The sequence below is a fragment of the Melopsittacus undulatus genome, chromosome 7, assembly GCF_012275295.1.
Source record: "Melopsittacus undulatus isolate bMelUnd1 chromosome 7, bMelUnd1.mat.Z, whole genome shotgun sequence".
Lineage (NCBI taxonomy): Eukaryota > Metazoa > Chordata > Aves > Psittaciformes > Psittaculidae > Melopsittacus > Melopsittacus undulatus.
This window is the reverse complement of record NC_047533.1, coordinates 12,701,904-12,725,748: the sequence shown is the minus strand read 5'-3', so window position 1 is coordinate 12,725,748 and position 23,845 is coordinate 12,701,904. Positions and strand designations below refer to the sequence as shown.

At 36.5% G+C, this 23,845-nt stretch overlaps 1 protein-coding gene across 2 annotated transcripts in view; it reads right to left on the bottom strand.

Moving 5' to 3' along the window:
• The window catches only part of JAKMIP1 (janus kinase and microtubule interacting protein 1), a 77,187-nt gene extending 57,856 nt beyond the window's left edge, over positions 1 to 19,331 (bottom strand). Inside the window, exons 1-2 of one of the 2 annotated variants that reach the window (XM_005148499.1) lie at positions 19,203 to 19,331; positions 12,453 to 12,947 (exon numbers count right to left, since the gene is read on the bottom strand). In XM_005148499.1, coding sequence (XP_005148556.1) covers positions 12,453 to 12,947; positions 19,203 to 19,331 — 624 coding nt within the window. The remainder of the gene's footprint in view (positions 1 to 12,452; positions 12,948 to 19,202) is intronic. The other variant, XM_013128898.2, reaches the window with a different exon arrangement.
• Between the last annotated feature and the right edge of the window lie 4,514 nt (positions 19,332 to 23,845).

Below are 23,845 nucleotides of genomic sequence, written 5' to 3'. Positions count from 1 at the left end.
GATCATGAGTTTGCTGGGTACAGTCACAGCTCAAGAGACGAACAAAAACAAATGCAAACACACATTGAAGCATAATTAATAGCCACTGAAATCATCCACTTCGTCTAAGGACACACACAGCTAAAAGCAGAATTAAAATCGCACCTCACTCTTTCAGAGAGGAAACAGGGCTAGCGCGAGGTAAGACAAACACACCCTTTAAAACTTACCTATGTTTTGTTTTAAAGCTTGAGCCATACACATTTGTCCCTTCATGACTCCCTCTTTATTAGTGAAAATCACACGTGGCAAATCTCTTCACAGGCATTTAATAATTAGTAGCATATACAGGCACACAGTTTTCAACTTAAAACCTTAAGCATACCTAAGTATTCTATGTGCCCTTGTTATAAAATTCAAGTGAGAACTAGTCTGTGCATAGAAGGAAAAAAAGCAAATGCACATGGCATTAGAATAAAGGGTAGGAATAAATAGTTCTTAAAGACCCTCTATGGTTACTGAACTGTGCTGTTCATACATCTCCATACCAAATAAAGCATACTGGTAGCAGTGATCTATTGCAGCTCTCATAGGATTTGTCCCTCACAGCATCAGTGTTAAATTCACTTTGGTACTATTCCAAATGCTAGAGGAAGTGATAATCTGCAGCAGTTACTATAGAAACAAATTTCTTAATAAGAATGTTAACTATTAACAAGATATTAGAAATGTACTGTATCTCCTTCAGTTTACTAGTGTATTTCCTTGGCCAACATAAACCCGTCATATTATAACCTTATATGAAGAAAAATAAATCATGAACTTGCTAAATCAAATATTTGTTGCGTGTCCTATATCCGCAGAAATCTTTCATGTCAAGGTACACAAAAAACCCATCAAAACACATTAGAAGTAACTTATAGTTAAGTGTGAGTGATGTACAAGATTAACACAATCAGATTACATGCTCAGATACAATATGCTTCTTCAGGATTCTTGTCTTACTCCTTTCACAGTCTACAAAGCATGTGAAATTACTTGGTGGACAGACCCTGAGTGGCAGGAGATGGCCTGGCCATATTAACTATATAAAATACAAAAGGGTCAGATATGAAGTAAATAAAATGGTCTAAACTAATTTTAAGTTACAAACGGAACTGATGCATATTGGTTCTGATGGAGCTTTCTTTTCTGGTTTGGGAAGGTTGTTGGGTCTCAGCTCCTCCTCCAGATTTGCGAGACTTTCAAGTATGCCATAAAGGACTTGCAGGAAAAGAATGCAGTTTTTATTAATGAAGAATTTGCAACACGCAGTGTTTCAGAGGGACTGTGCAATGAACAGCAATGACAAAAATTAAGCAGCTGCCTCATTTACCGAATGCTATCTGTCATGCACACTGATCTATGAGGGACCCTTTGGGAGGAAAAAATGTCATGTAACTAAATACTATGGACAGTTTCACTTTCAATTACACAGGTGTTCACACTGACCATTTATGTTATTGAGATACAAATTTGGCCATGCAAGGCATGCATTTAACAAGGAAGAACTGAAGTTACATAGGCAGCCTTGATTTTAGTTACCCAATTAGCAGCACATTTTCTAGTCTCCGTATTCTCACAATACAAATGGTAAATGGAATGACATAGCTTTTAAGCTGGAGGAAAAAAAGAAAGCAACAATTTCAGTTCAGACTGCTATTTGCTGAACTGCACAGAACAGATTGTTTGAAACAGATGTGGCCAGTGAAATCACGCCCATCACACCCTTCACCCTTCACACACATCCACAGATCAAAGCACGCAAGCTCACACACATTAAAAAGCAATTCCATGAAAGACCATGGCTTTGGGGTGGGGGTCAGGGAAGGGCACAAATGAAGGCAGAATTCCCCTCTGATCTTCCTATGAGTGTTTTTTTTTCTAACATAAGAACTACAACCTACACGTGGTGAAACTTTTGGGAAAAAAGAAATCCTATTTTTCAGTCAAATAAAATAAAAAAAAAATCTCTGAGACACTGAAGTTAAAGTTAACCATATAATAGCAATGACTGCACTATACTTTTTCATCTGGGCTTACATTTAAAGTTACAGGTAGGCACTAGAGAATCTCTGACTCATGTAAACATACGCTCATGCACACACACACACACACAAATACAGAGCGCTGCAATAGTACATAGCTTTGTATAAGCACAAGCTTATACAGAAAGAAGAATTTCTAAGCAACTAACTTTTTACATACTCCTAAAGGTGAATAGAACTGCAGCAGTAACACCTCTGCCTTTGATTCAGAAGTCTGGGGTACAATACGATTATCTTTTACTCAAGGAGACAGTTACACCTTTGATTTCTCCAATGTAACTGCAGCAACCTAGCCAAAGTCTCAATTTTCTTAAACTTACCCCAATGCCTGATCCAAAGATTTAACATCTTTCTTCAGGCTTGCACTCTACAGAGCAAACTTGCTCATCTTCCTTATCTGATTTCTTACCAGAGAGTACTAATTACTCCAGAGAGGGGGAAAAAAAGAGGAAGAGAAATATTTTACAGGGATGCAACATCCCTGAGTTCCACATGGGAGCCATAACAGGTCAAGGGGCAGGCAAGCAAAGAAAAAGGAGGTACAAGACTAGGAAAAGGAGAGATATTGTTTAGGTTTAAACTGAGCATAATCTGACAAGAGAAGATAGGTCAAGCACTCCCGAAAGACTTTAGCTTAGCCTCGTTTTATATTTTTGAAGAGTTGTAAAAGCTCAAAGTCTCCATGTCACTGTATCACTGGAGAACTACTCTGTCCTCAAATTCTTGCCACATTCAGTTACACAAAGAAAAGGAAGTTGGCAGCATAACGGAAAACATCTTTATGCAATTAGACCATGTATTAAGGTCTTTATTTTAGTAGGAAGAGGAGTATCTTCCATTAGGTAAATGAAAAGCAAAATGGATTAATCTGGGTTCCCTGCTGCCTGCTTTTTTTTGTTGTTGATGTCGAAGCAACATAGCTGTAGCCAAGACTGTCTAGGAATCCATGTGGTCTACAAGAGAAGGAATCTTTTTTATTAGACCAAGTGACAGAGTTGGAAAGAAAGCTTTCAGGTGCACACACCCTTCAGCAGTTAAGAAGCTCTATGCTTAAAAGCTTCTCAACTTTTCCATCTACATAAGTTTGATTTCCCCACAAATTTTTCGTCACTTTCTCCCTGATATGTATCTATATGTACATACACAAACACATGCAGTGTACATATACACGTACACATCTATATACACATGCACATTTTAAGATATCTTCCAATTATCATTTATGAAAACTGTGGACAAGCTGAATATCACTAGATTTTATGATATTAAGTTCAATAGTTCGTGATCCCCTCATGACTTCTCAGGTTTAAATGTCTAACCCTGTATTCTATATGCCTACAGTATTCTTTCATCAAACAGCATCCAGACTTTGTTACTTCCCCATGCAGAGCATTTCTTTTTCATGCCTTTTAATATCTGTTTTACATCACTATGGAACTATCCCCAAACAATTTGTCACTTACATAGATAAGAAGTTATCTTTAATTCTGTTCTCTGCCAGGTGTAACTTGATTACATCTAAAGACTCTTTTTGCCTATCAGATCTAATATCCATACACACAGAATTTTACCTAAGTTTCTATGTCATGCCATAGTTGTTGCCACATTCTCTTTTCTGACTTTAAGTGCAGTCCTGCTAGCTCACCATCCAATGTGAATGCTGCTGTTAATGAGGCTCTTTCCACAAAAATCTCATCTCTTGAGTCTCTTGGCTGTTTTTCTTTTTAGTACATCAACAAAACTCTTTCTGTCAAAGCTGTTCACAGCCTGACTGGGGTCCATTCATCCCTTGTCTAATATTAGGGAGCTATGTCCCCTTTCTAATACCCATTTCTCATATATGCAGTCATGCATTTTCATGGTTTCTCCCATGCTATTGTTCCTACTTGAAGGGACACTCCAAAAAATATCTATTTATTTACTGACTGACCTTCCTCAATTTTTTCCTGTATCTCACATTTTCCATGACACCTTTAAAGTACAAAGGAAACTATGACAAAACTAGATACTGCTTCTGTGTATTCCTCCTGTACTGCTATTTATTTGAGACATCTCACTAAGATACAAAGGGTAGAGATCATCTTTTCTTCCTACATGTTCAGCACAATGAGATCCCAACCCACACACTGGGCTATTGATATTATATCAAATAAAAGGTATTATGTTAAATCAAATATATTATCCCAGAAAGTCCTTCTGCCTGGCTGTCATGGTTTAAAATTTGTTCTAAGTTTAGAAAAAATTTGCCCACTTTTTACAGCTACACAACAGGGTCACATGAAATCTTTTACATTCTGTTTTGCATGGATTTAAAAGCATTTTAGAACAGCCACACTTTTTATGCATAGTACAATTCAGAACAAAACATCTGTGGTAGGAAGGCAGTGGAGCAACATGAGGTTAGAACATTTTCAATTACATGCATTGACAAGAAAAGTAGCAGATATACCCTCTGAAAGAGGATTTTAAAGAAAGTAAGATCATCCATAGGCAGCTGTGGAGCAAAATTATTGAGAAATCATCCTGGATGGGATAAGTAACTCTGAAGCTCTTGGTTAAAATCACAGCTTTCTAAAGTATTTTTTCATAATTAATGGGGTTTGTGTTGCCCAAATGTCAGGTGCTGAACACAGCAATTGCCTGCACTATATCAATGAAGAGCTAGCACTTCTAGCCTGTGTCAAAATTACAGTGTTTCCTAAGAACAGGTCCTAACCACCTCCTAATAACAGGTCCTAATCACCTCCTAACAGCTAAGAGAAATGAGCAGAAATGTTTTAACAATATTTATCAAACATGAAATAGAACCAAGCCAGGCACTGGAAAAAAAAAGTATCCCCTGCCAATTATCCCGCACTTCAATAGCTACAGTGAAAGAAAGTCAGAGACCCTTGGGGGAACTTTAGCCTCTCACAAAGTTGAAAGAGAAATTCCCTGGGAATTAAAAGCTAGATCTATCAAGGCAGTCACATACTCAGTTTTCAAAGTGGAAAAAGCCAGCTGCTGCACTGCCAAGTGTCAGACCTTCCCCTTTACTCATCCTTACCAAAATGACCTCCTAGCCAACTGCAGAAGAAAATTCTACAGTGCTCTTCTCCAGAAGAAATGTGATTAATCTTTATACTAAATGTTTTATTTCCACCCACAATAGGAATACCTTGACAGGAGGATTGTTAGTAGGAAAAGAAAAGCCAACACAAAAAAAACAACAAACAAAAAAAAGTCAGTTATGGATAGAACTAAATGGAATTACACCTTTTACGTTTATAAAGGGACACTAAGACCTAACAACGCTATCCCAAGCTGAAAGCCCACCTGGAGGGAGGAATTAAAGTATTTCTGTATTGTGCATAGCATTATGTGCACCAGACATGGCCACATATTTAAATAAATGTTTGCTGTTTATTTAGGAACCTTAGGGGAAGAGGGAGAAAACATGCCAGCCATCCAGTGGAGAAGGAAGAGTCTAGACACAGATAGCTGGGACTTATTCTTAACTTCATATGTAATTTTTCCAAACCAACCATCAATATTTTATTCCAGTAGCTTTTCCCACACATTTAAGTATGTAAATCTCGTAAGTAAGGCATATTTTAAAAGTTTCAATAAATTATACAAGAAATACCATAGAAACAGACAGTTCCAGAACTTACTGATAGGAGGTTTCTCACACCTTTCTCAAAAGCTGCAGCTCACCACAGTCCCGACTACTGGATCACTCCTGTTACCTATTACAAGTGTTCATTGACAGAGCTATAATGAGCATGTAGTCAAAAAGATGGAAAACGTATAAGGAGTTAATGATACAGACTTAAGGGAATTTTTCCCCAGGTGCCATACCCTTCTGTGACATTTGATACTGTTCCATATTTTGTAAAGAGATATGAAAGTCAGATTTGTGACCTACCATAGCAGAGTCCTTAGAAAATACTAAGAATAAACACAAAATGCTGAGTCTGCACTGTAGGAAAATTTCATTAGATCTGCTTGATTCTGGAAAAAATAAGGCCTGAGTGGAATGCTGCTCTGCTAGCTCCCAAGAGGACAAGCATAAATCTTCAGAGGATGGAAAGTAAAGTATTATTTGCAGTCCTAAAATGCTGGAGGTGGTGGATGGATCTTTGCAGATCAACTCAGCCTTGGAATGTAGCTGAAACACGTGTCTCAAACAGATGGTAAAATCCAGGGAAGCAGCCTACAATTTGATATCAGCAGCTGTGTGTGAAATACATGCGGGTTTAAGTGGCTGATAAGAAGCATGGCACAGCAGGCTTCACACAACCATGCATGACCGCACGCACTTGGATGATTCAAAATTCAACTTTCCAGTGTCAAGATTGAAGATTTTGGTTAGGAATCAAAACTCATATGTGCTGCCACAGAAGTGAAGTGAGAAAAGACAGTCTCCAGCACAGAGTGCCCCAACTGTCCCTCTGCAGCAGAATTTTCAGAGAAACAAAAGGTCTCTGCATTACCCCAACTGCTGAATGTAACCTAAAGATAGGAATTTCACTGCCTAAAATGGCAAAATCCTAGTAATGAATATGCAGAAGAAAGTATATGCTATTAGAAAATAATTGCCACCACTGCAAAGGATCTAATTTGGGGTTTCCTTTATCTCCTAGTATTTTTTTCATATTTTATTGAAAAATAATTGCTGAATCTCTTGTAAGGTAAAAGTATCTTATTTGATCAAGTAAATTTTATCCCTTACAAACTGAAGGGAATAATACATTTTAACAACTTCGTCAACTGGCCTGATGCAGAAATGGAATGCACCATCTCCAAATCTGTGAATGATACAAAAATCTGAGGGAGCTGTTGCTACTCTAGAGGGCAAGAACATCATTCAAAGAGACTTTGATGTGTTGGAGAAATGATCCAAAAATCCTCATGAAGTTTGCCTGAAGCAGATACAATATCCTGCCCCGGGAGGATATATACTCCTGCAGCAGAAAAGGCAGCAGAAAAGGGCACCAATTGAGGCTGGCAGCTCTTCAAGGGACAGGATGAAAAAAAAAAAGAAAAAAGGAAAGACTCAGGCGTCCTGGATGACAAGATGGACAAGGGTCAGTGATGAGAGCTTGCAGTGACTGAAGTTAACCTGATATTGAGCCAAATCGTGAAGATGGTAGCCAGAACTCCTTTCATTAAGCACTTGTGAAGCCACCCCAGGAGCAGCACAGCCACTTTGTGGCTCCCCAGCACAAAAAAAAAAGGTATTGACAAACTGGCACAAGTGCCATAAAACCGAAGGAAGGTCAATAAGACCACTATGGGGCTGCAGCATAGGGCATTCGAGGAATAGGTGAGGGAGCCAGGCTTGCTCAGCCAGTGAGAGACTGTAGGATGCATTACAATTGCAGATATCAATTCAGCTGTCTAAATAGGGGGATGAATAAGGCAGACAATTCTCATAGAGATGCGTAGAAAAAGGACAGGGGTAGCAATCAAATGAAAGAGGAAGAAAAAAATCTACAGTGCCTGGACACTGGGGCAGGCTGTCCCAGAGACTGTGGATCTCTGCAATGGAGAAGACCCAGTACAACCTGCTCCAACTTTCAATGCAACCCTGCTCCAAGAAGGTATTGGACCAAGTGACCTTGAGAGGACCCTGCAGTTCCACATATGGAATGCCAATGCTAAGCAATACACTAAGGACTTATGGGAAGACAAACACATTTAAGAGCTGTGTAAAGTTAAAAAATACTAAATTGCGAAGGACTGGAGTGGAAATTCAGATTTGTCCTGAACTGGAATAAACTAATTCTTAATTCTGAAAATTTGTTATCCTCAGCCTTTAAGAACCTTTTCTTTAGTCATGAGATAAAGGGTTACACACAGAGCTGAAGGTATATTTTTGAAGAATCACTATATAAACGTGTACATAAACATATTCCAAAAGAGGATTTTTCCCTTGGTATTTACCTGTAAACAGTGCTTAATCTATTAGCTTGAATTACAGTCTTCCCATTACTGCATTACATTTATTTGGCAAACACCATACAGAAGAATGGGCCATGCTGGAAGGAGTCTTTAAATTATGAAACTGGACAACCTTGACTAAGGAGGCTGAGGACAGTTCAATAGTGCATCTATCTTCATTCTTGGTTGTGGCTGATCAGGAACTTCTGAAAAATCACTCCTAAAACCAATTCCTTTTAATTTGATTCTATTGCCAGCAAAAGATTTTTTTCCCAGTAATGTCTCATTGCTCTTCAGACATTTTTTTTATGAGGTTATTTGAGAATACAATTGAAATAAGCAAATTTAATTCATCTGATATACTGTGTGCTCTCTTACACAATAAGATCTGTGTTCACCTTGTAAGATCAGTGGAATTTTTGACACTGATTTTGTTTTTCAGAAAACTGGGACTATTTTACATTAAAATGAAATAATGTTTGTCAGTTAAATTCAATCCATGCTGTTTAGAAATATTTAAATATTTTTCTAGTAACAGTTTCTGATAAAGTTCTCTTCTTACTGAAAAAAATACTATAAATGAACAAATCAATGATAACATAATTTAATATACTTTTAATGATTGCTTTTTTGCATATATCTTCCATGACAAGCACTGGGAAGTGTTCATTGTTCTTATCTCTGCAAAAACAGAATCTTGAGAAACATGTCTTGCAAAAGTAAGGGCCTTCTTAAAAACAGCATGCAGGCAGTCTCAGAATGAATGTGACCTCTAACTAATATGATACACTTAATATTCATGCCTTCTTTCACAGCTGTGCTGATAACAGAATAAGGTTGATCTCTTCCTAAAACTCACAGCCAATTTGAACATGCTATGTCAGCAGTTTCAGGCAAAAGAGAGAAACTTTACTTACCCTGGTAGCTACCTTTAAATACGGTTTCAAAACCAAATGATCAGTTAAATGGCAAGCTTGAGGCCCAAGAAAAACTCACTGAAACAAGCTGTTATTTTGTAGACATTTTTATATTAAACACCCTTGTAGCACAGTTCTGCTCTTCAAGGTACTTTAGAAACACAACTTAATAAACCTAACTTCTCTTCATCATTAATCAGGTCTGCATTAAATGTATTTTGCCTAGATCTCAGAATGAAAGCAGACACACTGCTTACGAGGATGCTGTTCAAATAGAAGCCTGTTGACACAGTTATTTAGGTGTATACATGCTTGTCTATGCAGCCCTCAGCTGAATGTGTGCTTCGGGGATCTTTATACAGAAGCTCTCATAAGGAAAAAAAAAAACCAACAAAAAACAACAATTTTAGTTTTTTTAATTAAAAAAAGCCATAAACCCAGACTTTAACATTTCTTCTTCATGCAGATTATTTTTCAGTTTGCTATTTTGGGGGGGGGCCGGGGGGGGGTGTTTGGTTAGTTGGTTGTGGTTTTGGTTAGCTTATTTTGTTTATTTTTCTTTTTTTTTTTCCTATTTGCTGGTTTTCAATGTTACTTCTGGTTTTAAATATCTGAACCTGTACCAGCATCATTTTCATACTACATTGACAGAACAATATAACTTTTGAGACTCAAGTGCTCAGAAAACATTGCCTGAAAAAATTAATGGAGGATCAAGTACTTCTCAAATTAATGAAAACATTTGTATCACTGTTATATTAAATCAATTATAAGAACTGCCAAATTCTGATATAATTTTAAACTGCACAGAGAAAGTGTGCTATATTTTCTGCAAAATAGCTTTTACTTTCCCTTATTAGGCACTAGGATTTCCCCTACTCAGTCCCATTTTTATTGAGGCTTATTGGGTATTTTTCATGGTTCTACACACAATTGTGAAGACAAACTCAAAACTGATTAATCATATTTTCAAAATACTGACATATGAACAATGTGATTTTGCTTTTTCCCCCCCTCTTTCTCACTATTTTTTTAATAGCAAATAAAAAAAATGCAGGTTTTTACTTTAATTAGTCATGGGTATTACCATCAATGGTAAAAACATGGATTTTGGGGGGGTTTAGCTGCAATGTCCATATGAACTACTTTTGCAAAACTAACCTGTTATCCAAAATGCAAAATTAATCAGCAAAGTCCAACAAGACAATCAAGACACTGCATCCTGAATTACATTATCTGAATTTGATTCACGATATGGCCAGCCCATTTAGCCTTTTAATGCTAAAGATGTTGATTTCTTAATAGCACTATTTAAGACAACACACATACAAAAAAAGCACATTAATTGAAGCTCAGTTACAGAACTGCACTAATATTAAAAACACTGCCTGCCATATCCATGCCATTTCATCCCACAAGGGTACGAATAAACGGAGTACCCCAAATCCGCAGCCAATACGGTTAATCTGAAATTCAAGGCAAGCATCCCTTGCACTAATTAAAATGGGGGGAGAGGAGGGAGGGAAATATCCTGATGATCTAGTTCTATAATCCCACTTGTTCTCCCAGAGGGAGAGAGCAGCATCTAGGAACTGTGCAGTATTTTTTACCTCATCCCAGATTTAAAGAATGCCCTATTCAATAGGAACTGCCTAAATTGCTTTGAATTCCTAGAAGAAACACTTCTCCCTCATAAAAACAAACCACAAAATGTAATGAAAAAATTGAAACTCATTATACAAAAGGAGCTGAGGCACTACAGGGTAATACCAGGCTCCTGATATTTTCCCCCTGTATTTCATCAGATATGAGCATTTCCAGTGAAAGCCCATGAGACTGACGGCAGGCCTCCTCTGGTGCTTGGAGTAGGAAATAAGTCATCTACACACACTGTTTTAGATATCCTGAGTCACAGAGGCCCAGTAAGGCTCCAAATGAAATTCTGAATGACTTGACAGGATTTTGTCATGCAGAAAGAAAACGCTGAGTGCCTTTCTTCATCGCTTCACACCACAGCAGGCTGGAAGCTTACACTTTTGAAAGAGTTGTTTTCTTTATAATACCACTCAATGACACATCATAGGTGTGTTTACTGGGGCAGCCTGGGATGGCAGAATTCGGGGTGCCTCACCTCACTGTTTCATGGTGAGGTAACCTTCTTTGAAGGTTAAATTTAGTTATAAATGATCCTTTAGAAAAACATGCCACAATGTAGCAACTTCCTCTCCTTTTTAACCCTTTTAAAAATTGCCTGTATCTCATTGTCATGATTTTAAAATTCTACATATATAATATGGAACAAAATATGAAACTATGCTTACAGAACCTCACACTGTCAATCAATCTTTACACTGGTCTTTAATCAAGGGAATTATACCCCTGACACTTGATCAATGTCCAATTTATTTAAAGTATAAATATTAACTGCACTAATAGCTTTCATTGTGTCAGGCAGAAAACCACCACCATCAAACAGATACTACATGTCTGTAGCTTTCCCTTACCATCATTCTTCCTAAGGAATACAATAAAGAAAAGGACATACCTGTGTAGACACAAGCTGATAAAATATTTTTTTAAAGAAAACTGATGTTTCATTCCATTTAATGTCTGTACTTCCTAATACATAATAAATATTATAATTATTATAATTTTAGAATTTATTTACATAGTTATTGTATTGTTAGTTTTGGCAGATTAACAGTCATATATATAAATATATATGGAGAATATCAGGGTCCCAAACATAAGTGCTGTTTGATGATGAACTCTCTAAATGTACTACTGTGTACAGCCTATCTTTGATTGTCTACATTTTACAGAGTTGAATAACTTCAAATACTTGGGGGATGCACTGTCAAGAAATACTGCCAGGTTTTTGACTTTACACAAACAGCATGGTCTGCCATCTGTACTGAAGTCCTAGGGTTTATGAAGCATGAAAAAGGCCTCCTGCCTCATGTCCTAACTTTCCTGCTGCAATATAAAAAACACGGAAATTTTAGAAAATAAAGGGCAACAATGCTTAAAATTGAATCACCTGAATAATTATGCAGAAAAAGACATTGTGTTGTTTCAGCACTCTTGGTTGCTCCAATATAAATATAAATGCTCTCTGTAAAGTTAATTTTGCCACCTCACAAAGACATTCTTGCATTGCCAAATGAACAGTGCCTGACTGTTTTGAGCAGTACCTTACTGTTTTGGTCAGTGGAACTTTGTGAGGAAATGTAGTCGAGCATGTGGGAAAGGGAAAGTCTGTTTCTTTGGTCTGCTGAGAAAATTCATCCTGGAAAGCATTGGTTCACTCATATTTCACATGGTGGGACATAAAGCTCTGGATTAGGCTGGGCTACACATGGAGTCAAAGTTCATCTTTAGTGTAAGGAGCAGAAAGTAGCACAAATAGTGGCCTATCATAGCTACCAGTACTGATGAAAGATGCCATTGCAAAAGTGTGGTATTATCTTAATAGATACATAAAGCAATATATACATATACCTGCCATAAATTGAAATAAGCACACATTACTTAATGAACTTACCAGCCTGCGGATCTCTCTCTCACATTCCCGCTTTATTCTATTAACCTCATCCTGATGGGACTGGTAAGCCGTGCGGAGGTCAGCAGCCTTCATTTTATCTGCCTGCATGATGTTGTTCAAAGCTTCTTCAAGCTGCTTTTTGCCAGATTTCAACTCCAAGATCTCCTGTTGCAACTTCAGGCGTTCACCATCGAATGCCTTGCGAGCCTCCTCCTTTGCTTCACTCAGCAGCGCGGTCTTCACTTTGTCAGCTGCCCCGTCCCGCAGGACATTGACTGTCGACTGCAAACGCTGAATTTCACCATCTTTGATTTTCACCATCCTCGCTACCTCCTGCTCATGTTGCCGGATCAGTAGCTCTCTGACGCTCTGAAGTTCCTTCATCTTCTCCTCATGGAGCTTGGCTTTCAGTTCAGAAACATAGGCAGTATGTTTGTGCTGCTCCTGCTCCCTTTCTTGCTTGACCTCTTGGATTTTCTCTCTCAGCTTACCCACCTGGAACATCAATGTAAAATATTGATTAGCAAGTGCTATCACTCTTCTAAAAGTCACCAAGGGAGCTTTTCCTAAAACATTAAAATTCATCCCGAGTACTCAAAGACAGAATAGCAGACACCTCTCTCTCCAGGAAACAACTGGAAGAGGGAGAGAAAAAGAAAAAATAAGAAGGGCTTGCTTCCCTATTAGAGTATACCAGAAAAGATATAGTGTATTTCATAGTGCATAGCCTAACATCTTTCTACTATCCCTATCACAGTGACTGCCAAAACATAGGTTCTATACATGTACTTCTCATCTAAAGCAAAGTCAGAGGCAGAGATTTCAAAGACTTGTGTTTTTACCTTGAGTGGCAATACAAATATACATATGAAACAGTGCTTCATAGTAAAAGGAGGCCACCAAGCAGCTGGATGTTAGTCACTGTCACAATATTCTCAGACTGTTTGCATCTATGCTATACAAAGCTGGATATGTAGTCATACAGTGCATTTAATTTATGCTAAACTAAGCTAGATTTGCAACTTGCCTCAGATCGGTGCAGAAAGGATGGAAGATCTTTCTTAATACTCAGACTATCATTTATTATGAAAGTATAATGAAAATAAAGTATTTTTGCATGGTCCTGAATTCAACTGTCAGAACAAAAGCATTAACTCAAAACAAGAATACCAGTTCAAGAAAGGCCCAGAAATAATTATTAATTTTTTTTTTGAAAGCAAGATGGATCAAAGCAAGCACTTGTGTGTGCTTAGAAGAATGGGACTTTTTAATTCTAAAGCCTCAGATATAACTCATGCAATGAATCCAAGATTACTACTTAAATAATGAGTGATAACAAAACAATACCAACATGTTACTCATCAAACCCACAGCACTGACAATAGGATTTCCAGAGACTGAATTTTACCTGAAGTCTTCAGATAGCTGGGACAACAGACTTTCCCTGTGCAGAATGTGTTATAACCCTATTATTTTCAACAGTAACTTTGCAAATTACCCAACTCAAACTCACCCTAGATTTTAAAAATCGAAAGAAAATGAAAACAAAAGGGAAAGAGGCTGGAGCAGGAGAGGGAGGAAAGGTGTCTGTATTTGCATGAAAGTAGTCTTCTGTGGATCAAGCACCAGCTGGGAGAGCACTATAATTACAGCTGTGGAAAAGGTAACAGTTCCAAATCCTCTGGAAAAGCTAAAAAGGTAAAAGCTCTCTGGTCCTTTCCAACACCATCAGAAGCAGATTTTATTACACAGGTACTGTTACTTTATTCTGGGATGATTCCGATAACAGATCTTTATGAAGAAAGATAGATTTGTTTATTTTTCTCCCCAAATGGTAGGTCTGGCTATTGGAAATTATCCGCAGGCATCATCTATGTACTGTTTCTTCTGTTGGATGACATTTGGTTCCAAGACTATTATGGATAGCACTGATTTTCATTGCTTGCATTAGGGTTCCCAGTTCCACAGAAAAATCTAAGATTCTCCCACCCCTGCCTGTAGCATAGCAGTTGGACTAGAACTGTAAAGGTCCCTTCCAAACCAAACCCTTCTATGATGCTACAAAGAATCTAAGCCACTTGCTTATTTATTATCACCAGTGGATGAGTGGATTTGCAAATGAAACAACACTCATTATCTGCTTAAATCTATTAATTATTTCCTTACTTATGAGAGAAGAAAATCAAAATAAAATTGAGCAATAAAACCTGGTAACGATACACAGGAAAACACATTGTATAATAGCATACATAACCAAGGTTAATACAGCTCCAGAACTACAGTAATTTAAAAATCAGTAATTTTGTACATAAAGCATTCAATAGAAAGTCAGTTTTGAATACAGCACATTAATTAATGTGACTTCCTAAAAGGATTTTTAATATGCAAGAAACGTGTTCTGAAGTATTGGAGGAGTACTTGCTCATTTTCATCTTTCATTGAATTGAGAAAAGACAATATCTATATGAATTCTTGCTGTCTGTGAGAACACATATTAAATTACTCTAAGTAATTGAATATTGTCATATATCACTAGCCATTTTACTTAAAAGCTTCAGCAACAGCAAGGTAAACAAGAACCCTTCTAAAACCTCTGGATTTTCACACTGCATCTTAAAAGCCTCTCACTCCTCATGACCCAGTAAAAGAGATGCATACTAATTCTGAAGGTCTTTGAAATCTTTTCTTGTTATTGGGTCTTGTCAGAGAAAGGGGGAAGTTAGATCTGTCTCTTGGGTCTCTCCTGAAAACGATAAGCTGCCTTTCCCGCATTCCCTCAATCCTTTTCTCCTGCACACTCTGCAGATCTGCACATGTCTGGCTTCCAGAGCAACTGACTGAATGAAAATAGTAGTGTGGCATTTTCCCATATGCTTAAGTCTCAGTTTCAAAATTAAAGTTTAAAGTAATTTGCCTTTTTTTAGGTTTTGAAATTTATTTTTTAATATTTATTTTAATGAAGAAAACAGTTCTGTTCATACATAGAACATGGAGTATAATCAAAAAATGAAGTCAATAGGGAAACAAAGTCAGGAGGATATCAAGGCAGCATAAAATAAGAAATTTCTGCCTTTCTAAATGAAATCTTTAATAAACACCACACACTGATACAAAAGTGTTGACAAAGCAGAAGGTAGCCTCTTGGGAAAATAATGCCCCAGATCATTGCTTCTTCTCTTTCCTGTGTCTGAACAATGCCTGATAAAAGGATTTTCTTTAAAACAAAACAATTACAATATCACTGGATATTTGCTCACCAGTGCTGAGCAGAGAGGAAGGATCATCTCCTTCCACCTGCTGCCAGCAGTATTCCTAATACTTTCTTGTTGATTCTTCCAAATTAATAATCATTGCTTAATATCTGTATATTGATGTCTCACACCTCCCCAGTATCTGTTTTACAGGGTTAGAAATTGCAATATCATGTCTAGCATATTCACTCAATTCTGAATTCTGATAGAAGTAACAGCACCACATATTCTTAATAACTTTGTTACTTACTGTTCAGCATTCGACAGATGTCTAAAATTCTCTTGTTTTAGTGACTTTTTTTTTCAAGTATTGAGAGTTTAAAATGTGTATGTCATGCACAGAGAAGAGCTGAATTCAAATACCCTTCAACTGTTCTCAGGAAACAACCTTCTCAAGGGCCTGTGCTTCCTTGTGATTCCAGTCAGTAGCAGAAGGAGTAATTATACATGGCTTTACCAATACTTCATCCATTTCCCTGTTCCAAGAGGATTACCATATTTCATTCCCAAATGCAAAACCCTAGTGCCTCCTTGCTATTCAGTACACTCCTTATATATATATATATATATATATATATTTCAGTATGTCTGGAGTCTCAAATCAACAGCTGTATCTAGAGTTCTTCCATACATATTGCCCACAACTTGTTTCCATATGACTTTTTTAATCCCCAGTAAATAAAGCTGTTTTGACAGTATAACATGCTGTCCCGCTTTAATTTCAAGTATTGAAAATAGGTACTTTATTTTTTCAACCTACAAGGAATCACTCTTACACAGATTCAACATCTGACATCAAAGGCCAAAAAACCCAAAGAAATCTAGGAAAAACATTTGGACTCACAAAACCAATATAAAATTGTGAGGCAATACAATGGCAACTGAGCTGAAGCATCTCATGTATCCTAACTCCTAGATGTGTTCTGAACTCAACTCTATAAATGTATAGTCACAAGCAGAATATGGATATTTAAAAGTAACAGCAGAAGCTGGCAAAGACAGAGCAATAGTTACAGCAAACACTATAAACACCTTGCTATCAAGAACAAAATATTACCCAATATTTGCTAATGACCACAGTAGGAATAGGTACTTTGTAATACTTCCTCCAAAACATTGATGGATCTCAGCTTAGGCACTTACAAAACCACTGAGCTGATTGATAGACATTTTCTTGACCCTGACTGACAAAACCATGCTCATTCACTGCACTTCTTATGCTTGCTGCACTGGACTTGAGATTTAGAGAGATTCTTGCCTCCATTCATGTTAAAATAAGTATAATATTTGTGCTTTGATCAACTTTGTCACACGATACCCAAGTTTTGGATGTCTTCCAAATATTTCCAGTAGCAGAGAGGGCAGTGCGTGAGCCTGTGTTCAATTCATGCATTTACTTCTCCAGACTGCACAGGTGGCAGCAAACCTACAACCCCAGGAGGACATGTTGTCTGTCAACAGGCTGCCCAAATCTGTCAAACAAGTACTCTTGAAACAAGGGACAGTACAAGAGATCTAAGACAGGGCCATAACTTTTGCTTCAACCCTTAGGCAACATAAACAAATCCGGCAGTTCATAAGTCAAAGGCACAAAACATCATTAGCTAGATCCACAATATTCAGAGAACTGCAAACATCAGTTTTGTACCAGGTACTTCATAAGCTTGGAAAAGAACAGTTTTACAGGAGAAGTTTCTTTAAATAGCTCAACAACAAATGAAACAAAATGAACTGGGAAAATATACACAGAGTTTTGGATGTCTCACAGGTAAACATTTTATTTCAGGAAAACGGGTATTTTGCAGACACAAGTATGTTAAGATTACTTTCTATTAGTGATGTCTCTCATCAATGAGAAGGTGCTTCCTCAGACAAAGCATTAATATAGACATTTACATGAGGGACAAAATAGTTGAGGAGAATTAAATTGAATTAATTGGCCCCACAAGAGTTTGTTACCTTTCCTAATGCAGTTATGTCCCATGGGCCAAAGAGCTGTCCGTTTAGCAGCTTTAATACATCCTCTCTTACTTCTGTTCCAATAAAGCCATCTAATTTATTTAGATTTCTCTAGGCACAGTGTTTTCACTTTTCTGATACCAGGTCATAATTTCAGTTGGTTTTGTTACTGATTTTTAACCTACAGTCCAAAGAGGAAAATCTCTATGGCTTTGATTCACTCATCTTGTCAGTCAAGGCATCTATGCAACTACTGCACACAAAAAGCAGGCTGCTGTCCTGATGGTGGGAAATGAAATACACAGTTCAATTTCAGTTAAATGACTTAAAGCAAACACAGCAAAGCTGTATGAAAGAGGATGAAGACTTCTTTCCCACTCACCCTTCCAGAAAGGCCTCCAACATGCCGCAGAATTTACTACAGTTTGTACTGTGTACTTAGTAGAGCTCTCTGGCCGTAATTTCCTCTTCCATATTCACCTACACATTATGTACTTGAGCTCACTCATTTCTCTACACATATACGTACACTATACACAGATGTATCTCCTATAACAGTCACAACACACAAGAAAAGATGCAATCCTCAAACTATAAATAAACAGGTAACCAAATGGAAGCAACTCTTACCAGACTGGATATAGGTAAATAATCAAGACTAGTTATAGAAAATGTTGCTACAGCTGTTATGGTCTTCTAGGTACACTTTATTCTTACTTGAATCGGAATTAAATTTGATGTATCACAGGGAACGCATTAAATTTGGAGGCATATAAGGGCTAAACTCTTCTTAGAGTTTGTGGAATCTTTTTGCAGATTTTTTTAGAATCTGATTAATTTAAACACTCAAAATTCATTCTTCTGTCCAAGGTAAGGTAAGTTTATATGCTCTTTAATGCAATTATAATTAAGATTATCATAAAATCACATCTGTATTTCTACATAAAAAGTATCAGAGAAAAACTTGAAATAAGACAAAATAAGTAAAAAGAAAAATATCTACTGAATGTGCTAGGTAGACAAATATTGATGGATTTGTTTCATTAAAAATAGGATGCATCATTGAACATCTCAGAGCAATGGCACATATAACCTCAGCAAATCAAGTCAAGACACCTACACAGATCATCCCCAGTTAATTTACATTTTCCATAAGAATTTAAAGTGACAAGCTTTGAATATGGTGCTGATGTTTGACTTTAAAGACACTTCTGTTTACAACATATAGTTTTTGGTGTTAAAAACAAATACAAAATTCCCCTGTTGCTCCTAAGTTACACTGAGATAATGGCATTTGTATTGCTGTGACTGCCAATTTTAGTGACTGGGTGTTTGGGGATACTGACTTCCTTTTGCGCATTATTCAGAATGCTTGGCACCAATTTCAGTTCATGAGTGGTTCTTCTGATTTCATTTGTCACGGTTTTCTTTTAAGGCTAATTCATTTTAGTAGCGAATTAGTTTGAGATTCAAGCTCTGCTGCTTTGTAACAGTACTACTGTTAGGAAAGGAAGAATGATCAGAAAATACAGACAAATACCTTGCTTTTTTCTTGCTGGAATTCTATCTGGATGTTGGTTAGTTTAGTTCGTAGCTCCTCATTAGCAGCTTGAAGGGCTTCAATATCCATGTCGGACTTCTCGCCCTTGGCACGACTTTTCTTTGACATAATTGTTTTTGAATTTTAAAATATTTCTTTTGCTCCACACCAGCTACTGCCTCCTGCTTTCAGCATTGAAGAGCCATGTAGTTTTCAACAAAATCATTCACACAAATCTCTGCCATCATAGGAGCATTCTCTCATGTCCTGGAAGAAACAAAGCAGTGCAAACAGAATTAAGCTACCCCGTAGAACAGAATCAAGCATCAGACTTTAGATCCAGTTTTAAATCACACTGAACTTCCTTGTAGTATATACTATATTGCATAGTGTACTAGACTTTGAAAGAAACAGATCAGAAAATAGGCTACACAATATTTTGTCATCTATTTTAAACCCTATCAACCATAATCTGGTGTCAACAGAAATAAAACTCTTTAAGGTTATGATGAATATAGTGCATAAACAGAAATGTTATCTTGTTCAAGACCTGTCTGAACCATGCTCAGGATTTCCAAGAGGCACAAGGACAACCATAAATTAACTGAGGCTGGTGATATTTCAGTGGGAATGGTTTATTTTCTGGAGTAATAAGGAAGCACTTCTCATATTACTGTATCACTGATATTTAATAATTGTATTATTCATAATTATCACTGAGTCTGACAGCATCAGGATATATGGAAAAGGAATCACAAAACTGGAAAAAAAAATTAAAATTACTTCTTAAAAAATCACACATAAAAACTGCTTATATTCATGGTTGATGCTGTTTGAAATGCCCTAATCAAAACACGAAGGTGTTTTAACTTCATTTTCATTCCTCAGCATGCCTCTAAGCTTAGAATGTATTCAGTTATTTAAATCAGCTTTATGTTATATTCAAGGAGAATATCAATAGCAGACAAAGAACCCTAATTGCAATAATTGGGAAATCCCATGATTAGTTTGCTTCATGGGTAGTAATGGAAGCTTAATTTTCAGGTTTTTTTCCTCTCTGCTCTCCTTAAAGAATAACCTGGTGCTCCACAAGAATAAACTGAGCAACACATGCAATCAGTGCTGAATTAGTTTCCAAACCCTCTACTCATTTTAAATATCCACAGTATTTTAAATGTACATAATTTTAATCATTAAATTGCCTACAAAGGAAGTGGGTTCCTACTTTAATACTAAACTACTTACCTAGAGAATTATATTTCCAAGAAAAATGCTACTAAATTGCTATCAAAAGGTTGTTCTTTAAAACTTACTCCTACCTGGGAGTTATTTTAGAAATTGTATTAGAATGAAAATCACAGGCATTGTTAGCACATACTTTCTAAAAGGTTAATAACTATCTCATGGGTGCACAGACAAGCACCATCTGGTGACTTCAACACATAATGTATGCATTGTATAGAGTATATATGGAGAGAGTGAATAAATACTTTTATTTTTATTAATACAGGGGTTTTTTTTTCCTATTTGAGGACTGGTAAACAGAAACCAAGGAGTTAAATATCTTGCTCAAAATAACAAGTCAAAACAGACAAGATGTGAACAGAACTCAGGACACTAAATACAAGTCTCTGACAACATTCCCATGAGTTTTTTCATTCATAAAAAGCAAATGAAAAAAGACAAGCTATGACAATTATTTGCTAGAAAAACTTAAATAATTGTTTTCCTTTATAATAACAGATGTCTTTAGTCCCAATAATATCTAATCTGCTCCCTAAATTCATTACACTGAGCATTTTTAATACATAATTTGTGAAAAAAAACCAGGAAAGTTAGATTTTAATTTGATTTGATATGAGATCTACCTTACAAAACAATTAATGGTTTTGGTTTTATGATTTTACATGTGATTGTTTGGTTGTAGATTTGAGAAAAATAAATCAGCAATATTCTTATAGTAACTCAAAAAAAGCACCCTTCAGTGAGCAGAAGGAACTTCAGGAATTATTGTTCTTAATAAAGGAATTTTATGTTATTAATCTGTGGAGTTTCTCTGATGCTAAAGAACAGAGCTAATAACTACTTAATATATTTCATCCAAAATTCATAACTGTATGGAAAATTTCAATTCAAAATCAGTTGTTGATTCAAATTGCTGGTAATGTCTAAAGAAAATCTAAAACAATATAGATGTGTAAATCCAATCTATAATAACTCCACAGCATTCACAGTCTCAGAAGGGGAAATGAACTGTTCCTTATGTCAAAGGCCATCTTGGTTATTCAGATACTATGGAGGAATTATTCCTGAAACCCTTGCTAAAACAAAATTCCAGATGCTGTCAGATTATATACGATTTAATTCAGTACATGGTTAACCTAATTACAGAAACCAAAAGCCATCCCTTACTGGCCTGGCTACATGACTTTTAACCTCATTAGATCCCCTTCTGCCCCCATCTCAATTACAGTTTGGAATAAAGAACATTTTGCTTCTACATCAATAAAAAGAGAGCGAGGTAACTGTTTTATGTGGATACACAACATTAAGATAACGTAAAAAGAGATGTTAAATTTGCAGTGTTTTGAAATTACCATGTATATTTTTCTTGGTAACAATAATCTCTCCTGACCAAACCATGTTCTTAAACATTATGAAGATAGTATGCCATTCCATATGAATATCTAAACTTATATTTATGCACTTCATAAATATGGACGGAACTCCTGGTCATGCATTAACTCTCAGTGACTGGAGGGTTCATATGCTATCACAAGATCACCATCACTCAAAGCCTTCAATAAAGGTCCAACAGTCAAGTAGTAGAATCATGCTATTGTCCATCATCAAAAAAGTCAGGTTCTAAATATGCATTATTTAAAGCTATTTAAATTACTTTTAGCACTTAAGTTAGCCTTAAAGACTCCAACACCACTGTTTGAAGTACACTCTAGAATTGAAAAAAAAAAAACCTTAAATCTCAAAACATTGCTCTAAACATTTCACTTCCACATCAATAGTGTATTTTATTTTCAACCTTTCTCTCATAACACTGCAGAGTCTACTATGGGCTACCCCATAACCCTTATTATGCTTGTGAACATGTACTAAGAATATACTGAAATCACAACAAAATTCTAGATATTCAAGAAGTTTAAAATAAATTTTATTATCCTAACACCTAACACTAGTAAATGCAGTGGACACCTCTATAATGTTAACTTCAGAAGTAACTGCCAATTCACCTATGTTATGGTTCAAAAAAAACAATGATAATCAACCAGCGACCATATGGAAATGGCAATGTTCATAGCTCCCAATGTCCAAGGCACATTTCTCACAAGGTTCAGATGACCTACATTTCCTGCTTCAATTCTCAGTTCTATGTAATAAAACATGACTGAATAGATAAAAGCAAAAGCATCTCTACAGAATGTAAAATAATACTGTTCCCAGCAATTAAAAACAAACCAAAACAAAACCAAATAAAACAACATACAACTAGTTAGCAGAATAATTTTCTAAATATATTGTAGACTAGTCACATTTTAGATATGTGTTCATAAGACACCTACAGACACAGATCTATTCCTAAAACAACAGATCTTTTGAGGGTTATTTAAAATCCTATCCCACTTAGGGAAATACAGAGTTTCCTTACAGTGGAACACTTTTGTAAGTGGCAGTTATATTTTTTTTATTTTTTGATAAAAACAAAAAGAACCCAACAAAAAAAAAAAAGGAAAATCTCTCATGTTAACTCCATGTTCACTTTTGCAGATTCACTGCTTAGAGTCCTGAGCCATTCTTGCTTTAATAACAACATACATATAGGTCCCAACTGTTTGGAAAGCAATCACCAAGAATCTCCAAGCATTTTTCATTGTTGCTTTGCCAAAAGAGCTCATCATAGCAACCTGCTAAGCCATGATGAACACAGGTAACTTCTTTGCTTGGTAAAGATTCCAGTGCAGCATAAGTTAAGCTTTTATAATACCTCACTCAGAAGTTTCCATAGCAGGTGATACCCTGTGGATGAGCACAGTATTTGTAAGGCAGTTAGCTCTTCTGTCAAGGATAGTAATGGTTTCCATTCTTTTTTTCAATGGCACCTCGGGCAAGGTGATCTGCTGATATTCCATGACTCCACAGTCTTTCAGGAAATTCCCATTGCCCCAGGAATTAGTACACATTTTAATATCCCATCAGAAATCATTGCCTTTTGTGGGCAACACATGGGCTAAGGTTTCACGGATTTTGGTTCCGTCTACACTTTTGTCACAGATTCCTTGTACAAACATGAACAAATCACTTAACCTCTCAGTAAAACAGATATTACATTTGCTTCCTCAGAAAGACATTCTGAGGACAACTTTAAAATACAAGAGACTGAATAGGGTTATGAGAAAAGAGGTTTACGAGAACCCAACGAGAGTTTACAATTGATAGCTGGCAGGCATCATCAAAATCAGCACAATTGCGTTACAAGATCTGTTAAATTTCCTCATAACTTTCCTCAGTGCTCTGATAATCAGCCAGCTAATGTTGGTATTTCAAAGCATTGATATTTGAGTGGTCATTGGGGTGAACAGAGTTTAAGTCACTCTGGTGACTGGCTGATAAAACTGGGATAAAATATT